This window comes from Cladosporium halotolerans (genome assembly GCF_011745625.1).
Source record: "Cladosporium halotolerans strain TM138-S3 chromosome Unknown Sca176, whole genome shotgun sequence".
Classification (NCBI taxonomy): domain Eukaryota; kingdom Fungi; phylum Ascomycota; class Dothideomycetes; order Cladosporiales; family Cladosporiaceae; genus Cladosporium; species Cladosporium halotolerans.
This window is the reverse complement of record NW_027191625.1, coordinates 1,779-7,639: the sequence shown is the minus strand read 5'-3', so window position 1 is coordinate 7,639 and position 5,861 is coordinate 1,779. Positions and strand designations below refer to the sequence as shown.

Here is a 5,861-nt window from a genome sequence, read left to right as displayed (position 1 = left end):
TGGTTTCCAATGGTCATTTTGGTTCACGAAATCTCGTAAAGTGGTTGGTTCGGTTTTGACCCCAAAACCGTAACCAACCGAACCAATAAGTTCACTGTTCGACGCGTCGTTGTGTGATGAAGCTTACAAACCAACGTCCCGGACAAACAAGCGAGCGAAAACACGATATTAATGTGAATCGAGCTAGAATAGAATACATCGCTGTGATGACAAGATGCTTGCTTGAACCCGGGCTTTAAGCCCAAAACGGCTGCCAGTGTACCAACGTGTAGATGGAAGGCTTATGCGAACCTGATACTGCACTGCAGTGCAGATGTATTAGTCGGTGGATACTGGCGCATCACGTCAGGAATGCGACGAAGATAGGCCATTTTCCATTTGTCATGTCATCCAACGGGGTACAACGTAGTGAACCATCCTGCTAGAGATACTGAGACCTCGATGATACAGGTATGGTATAAGTATTTGTTTCTCCCAGCCTGCCTCCAAAGACTACTGCCTTTTGATGCTTTAAATTACGTTCTTTCCAACCTCTTGCACCAAGAATCGTCATAAGAAGGGCACCATGGGCTCAGGGCAGGAGAAGACTGCGAAAGACTCCAGCGGGTCAGCACACAAGATGACCGCAGAAGGTAAGCGGACATCAGCGGCCATTCGATGAATCTCGATCAAAAGGCTGACATGACACTGTGACTCAGGAGGCGAAAGGGAGCTTTGTGTGTTCTTCTTTGACGAGGAGCTTCGATCAAAGGAGAAAAAGAAGCGGCTTTCAAAAGAATACATTGACCGACAAAGGCGACTAAGAGAAAAGATGAAGGCTGCCGAGTAAATCGCTCCCATTGGAACCCCCTTTGCACTCGTCTCTCCGACGCCTTATGTGTTTAAGCTTATCAGTCGCGTCTCGTAAATGTCAACCATGGACGTATCCTTCAGACAGGAGCCACAGGGAATGTACATGTGAAGGAAGCCCTGCACGAAAGCTAGGTAGAAGCAGCTGGCTTGTCAACTAGTATTTTGCGATCGGTCTGAAGCGGTACAGTATGACATAGACGATCGCGTTGCTATGCGCCTCGTCATATTCTGTTCCGGCGGAGCACGCCCCTCGAGCGCAGAACAGTGCCCTCTGATGCGCACCTTGTCGGCGAGAAAACCATAGCCCCGCAGTACCGCTTTCCAACCTGCCGATTCATGATCTTTCGACGTATCGCAGATGTGGGGAGCATCTTTGATCAGAGCTAGTTGAGCGTCAATGCCGTGACTCACAAGGCACTTCCACGTCCTGTAGGATTGCTGCCAGGGAATGAGCTCGTCCTTCGTGCCGTGAACGAGGGATGTCGGCGTCTTGTAATTTCCAAGCTTGATCTGGGCAAGTGGGCTGCATCGTTGGATCTCCCGGAGTGGCGGCTGCGGCAGTTTGGTCCAATCAACACGACTCGAATCTTCATCGCTCACGCTCGAGCTGTACGGCAGGCCGGAGACTATGATGGGCAGTGTTTGTGCCTTCCAATTCATGTGCAGGACAATGCGGCAGCGTGGGTCTTGCCGGATGCGGACGTCTGTCGGTGGCTCCCAAGAGCCGATGGAGTCGTAAGAGGAAATCTGCAGGCGCCGCGTTTGTCAGTGTGGCCATCGGTAAAGCGAAAGGTAGTAATGATATTAGCTATACCGGACTTGGCTGGACTGCATCCAAGAGGTCATATTCCTCGTCAAGATCTTCGGCGCCGCAAGGCTGGATTGGATGTTGCCACCCTGTCAAATCCGGTGAGTCATGCACTCTCCCTTTGCCACGATGTGCACCTGTCGGGGTTACTGTACTCACAATCATCTTCATAATCAGTCGGGCAATAAAGCGCCAAGATCGCCGCAGGTGGCTCCAGACCCCTCTGAGGAGCGGTCCATGCAAGCGACGTGGCTAGTTGGCCGCCTGAAGACCAGCCCACGGCCACCACACATCCACCGTCGGGCTTCAGCGAACAATCGCCGAGATCTATCGCCGGAAGGGTGTGCCTCGCCCAGTTCAGAGCATCGCACACGTCCACCATGGGACCTTCGACTAGTTTGGTCTCGGGACAGAGGCGATGGTCGATGCTGACGGGCAAAAACCCCATCCCGAGCAGGATGCGAGTTTGCGCAGGCCTGACGTCTTTGCGGGAAAACAGGACGTGGCTACCTCCGTGGATCATGAGGGCTGTCACGCCCGTCAGCCGATCCCCTTCACCACTCAATGCTTGTTCTCACCTGTGGGAAGAGTGACGGCCGGGTCAGCCCTGGCCGGGCAGTACACATCTGCAAGGATATCAAGCTCGCCCGACGTCTTATAGACCACTTCGCAGACCCGGGTTTTCTCTACTGCCTTTGATGCTTTTCTTCGGAGCATCGTGCGAGGAGAAGCGGTCGCGACGCGCACCACCTGGGCCTCTGGGTTCCCGACGTCGGTCCACATCACGTCTTGAAATCCAGCGACCATCAACTTCGAGCTCCAATGATGCTCATCAGCCAAGCAGTGTGTGCGGTTGTCGTTGAAACGCCACCACCCGTCTAACAAACCGAACACCAAGTCGAAGATGTTGAGCCGCCTCGTGATTTCCACCAAGGCAAAAATGCCGTCTTCACGTAGCAGGCATCGAAGGTGACCGAGAGATTGCTCCAGGTCACGAGTTGCATGTATGCAGTTTGAGGCGAGCACGACGTCATATGCGCCTTCTAGATCATTGGGGGGCTGTTCTTCGACATCAAGAACACCAAAGGTCAGGCCAGCAATGCCGTCCAACGATTCTCTTGCAGCATTGACGAGGTGCGGCGAGACGTCAATAAAATGATAGTCGAATGGCATTTCTGCCACCTGCAAAGCTGCAAGTAGCGGGCGCGTTGTCCCACCTGTGCCGGCGCCAACTTCTAATATTTGGATCTTGCCTGTTCTGCCAAGAAGACCCGCAACGCGTAGCACAATCTTGGCAAGAGATCTGGTCGCTCCTTTGAATAGGGGCCAGTGTTGGTAGAATTCTCGGAGTGCTGTCTCGTTGGCTTGGTCACCAAACAGAATCTGGAGGCCGTCGAAGACCCCGGTGAGGCACCCGGCCGTTCGTGAACCTACGGCGTGCATGAGCTGATGCAAGCTCCCGTGCTCTGGCCAATGCCTCATAGCCGCACTATGTAGGTCTGCTGCACGAGCCTTGTCGACGTGCTGTTCGGTGCGCACGAAGGTACCTTCCGAAGTTTCGATCAGAATGCGCGCTTCAACCAGGGCAAGGAAAAATCGGTGAAGAAGTCGTTTGTGTCGTGGCAGAATGTTCTGCATTTCTGGCATGGCCTCGCCTGCCGCCATCGTCGGCAAGTCACACCCGATTCCGCCGAACGCTTCGACGATATAGGCCAGGAATAGACGTGTGTGGCTCGGGTACACGGCAGCCAGATAGTCCAAATCGACAGCGGAGGAATCGACATCCAGACTCGCATCGTGCTTCGGCTCAGACGAAGCGACCGAGACTTGGTTTTCCTTGTCCCTCTGGACCTGCTCATATCCAACGGCAGTGGATGTCATTTTTTGCGCCAGTCGCGCATCTTTGAGCACATCATTGGGGTCGCGATGTTTGCGCTCTCGGGATCCCACCGTGGAGGTCACATACTCGACGAACGCCCCGATGCTGTTGAATGACATGAGGGTTGACAAGCGGATGACCAGATCCAGCGATGCTTTCAGATCGTTCAAAACCTCTATTGCAGCGAGCGAGTCAATCCCGAGGTCTTCCAGAGATCCGGCCATGGACACGCACTCTGGCGGCGTGCCGGTTACGTTGGCCAAGACCTCAAGCACCTTCCGCCGGTGATGAGAACGATGTCCTGACTCCGATCCATCTCGTGAGGCCGGTTTTCGCCCCGTGTGTATTTGCTTCCGCAGACCGTCGGTCGAACATGGCGCAACAGCGTTCGCGGCCCTCAATGATCGCGCAAGTGGAACGCGGGAAAGCTTCTTGAATTGCAGCCCCGAGGCCGCGAAGAGGACCTGCTGCTGGCGCGCATCTAATACCAGCACGTCTGCGATTGCAGCGTCTTCAATGTCCATCCGCATCCTCGAGTAGAATGAGAGATTGTGTGCATCCGTCGGGATAGCATCGGCGAAGTCGATCTGATCTATCTTTTGGCAGATGAAAAGTGAATCCTGGAAATCGTCGTTGTTGAAATATTTGACCAGGAACCCTGCTGCCTGCATGAAACCGTCAATCGATTGTGTATCGGTTGCGGTAGCGACGTGAGTATCTCCACATCGGCGGTTCCACTCGATCTCGCTTGCGGCATCTGTGCCGACGCACGCGATGCTTTTGATACCGTCGAAAGATCTCGCCATAGGTCACGACGGAGTCGAAAGCTCGATAGACGTGGTTGCCCTGCATACGCTCGGCCGACTCGTCATCGACAATCCCTTGGTATCGACGACGAACGTCCGAAATTCTGAAGTCCTTGAATCCCGCTACTGCGTTCGTCTGATCTCGGGATCGGAGAGAAACGACTCCCACTACCCGACTTTGAGGATTGATATCGTCAGTGTCCGCACGTGGCGACTTTTTTATTGTCAGTGAAAAAAGCCAAGAGTCTCGCGAACCCTCGTGCTGCTCCAGACGCAGTCGGATGATATTCCTCGGATCATTGCCCACGGGCGCATTCATGGACAATTTCTCCACACGAAGACCCAATTGACCACTTTGAATGTCGCATCTCAGCTTCAGCACTGCCCGAGCAGCTACTTCGAGGTAGAACGAGGCCGGCGCCAGCGCTTCTCCCGACATCACATGTCCGTTGCACAACAACTGTAATCGTGGATGTGCGGCAGGTATGAAGAACTCCGCACCTCCTTGCGCATCTCCACCGACCAAAGACAAGAAATTATCTTCATCTTGGGGGTGTTGGGAGGCGGGGGCAATGGCAGAAGCCTGGCTCGTGGTGGGATTGGTAAAAGGAAGCCAATGTCGCCCGCGGGCGAAAGGGTAGGCCGGTATCGATGCTGTTGATTGCGCTCGAAAGGCTCATACTGCACAGGTTGACCTTCGTTCCACAGCTCAACTATTGCTCTCGCCAGGGAACCGCTGGCTTCGGAAAAGACCTTGTCAAGGCATATGAACGAGTGATGGCCTCTTCCACGGAGCGACTTTTGAGCAAGGCGCAAAAAAGACGCGGCGTGACCCGCCGAGATCCAGCAAGACTCAGGATACCTCAGCGACAGCCTTTCCACTGCTTGCTGGAAGTGCACAGGTCTTCTCATGTGATGGGCCACGAAGCTGTGATTGAAGACAGCGCAGGAGGCCTCTTTATCGCAGGTCTCGAGATGAATCGTGGGGGCGTTCCACTCAAGCTTACTGGCCAGCCTTTCCAGTGCTGGCTGGACAGCTTCTGTATATACCGAGTGGAAGCCATGAGTTACGTCCAGCCTCTGCGCCACAACGGACCCTCGGAGGTCTGATCGACTGTCGATATGTCTTTCGAGGACTCTGATGGCATGCTCTGAGCCTACAACGACATGGCTCTCCGGTCCGTTGTAGCATGCAACCTGAGCGTAATCAATCTTGGCTTCCAGCACCTCCAGCATTCGGTCGATCACGCGCGTGGGGGCGCTCAGTGAGAGCATTGCACCACGCTCCGAGCCCCAGTGCTTCTCGATCAAGGAGGCTCTTCCGGTCACCAGCGTAAGTCCGTCAGCCAAGGACAGCACCCCACATATGCAGAGCGCAGCCAGCTGACCAAAGCTGTGGCCCACCACCGCGTCTACTTTGAGGCCCGAATCGATCCACGCCTTTGCAGAGGAGTATTGCGAGGCGAAAAGTGCGGCGTGGAATGTCTTTAGGTCGGCGAGCGGCGCGGTTTGAAAA

General features: G+C 54.6%; 1 protein-coding gene across 1 annotated transcript; it reads right to left on the bottom strand.

Annotated features, from left to right (window-relative positions):
- Positions 1–2,221: 2,221 nt before the first annotated feature.
- WHR41_09675 (uncharacterized protein) lies at positions 2,222–4,345 on the bottom strand (the record flags this gene model as incomplete). The annotated part of the gene is made up of 1 exon (XM_069378277.1): positions 2,222–4,345. One exon carries the CDS (start codon positions 4,343–4,345, stop codon positions 2,222–2,224), a length of 2,124 nt encoding a protein of 707 aa, XP_069224880.1.
- Between the last annotated feature and the right edge of the window lie 1,516 nt (positions 4,346–5,861).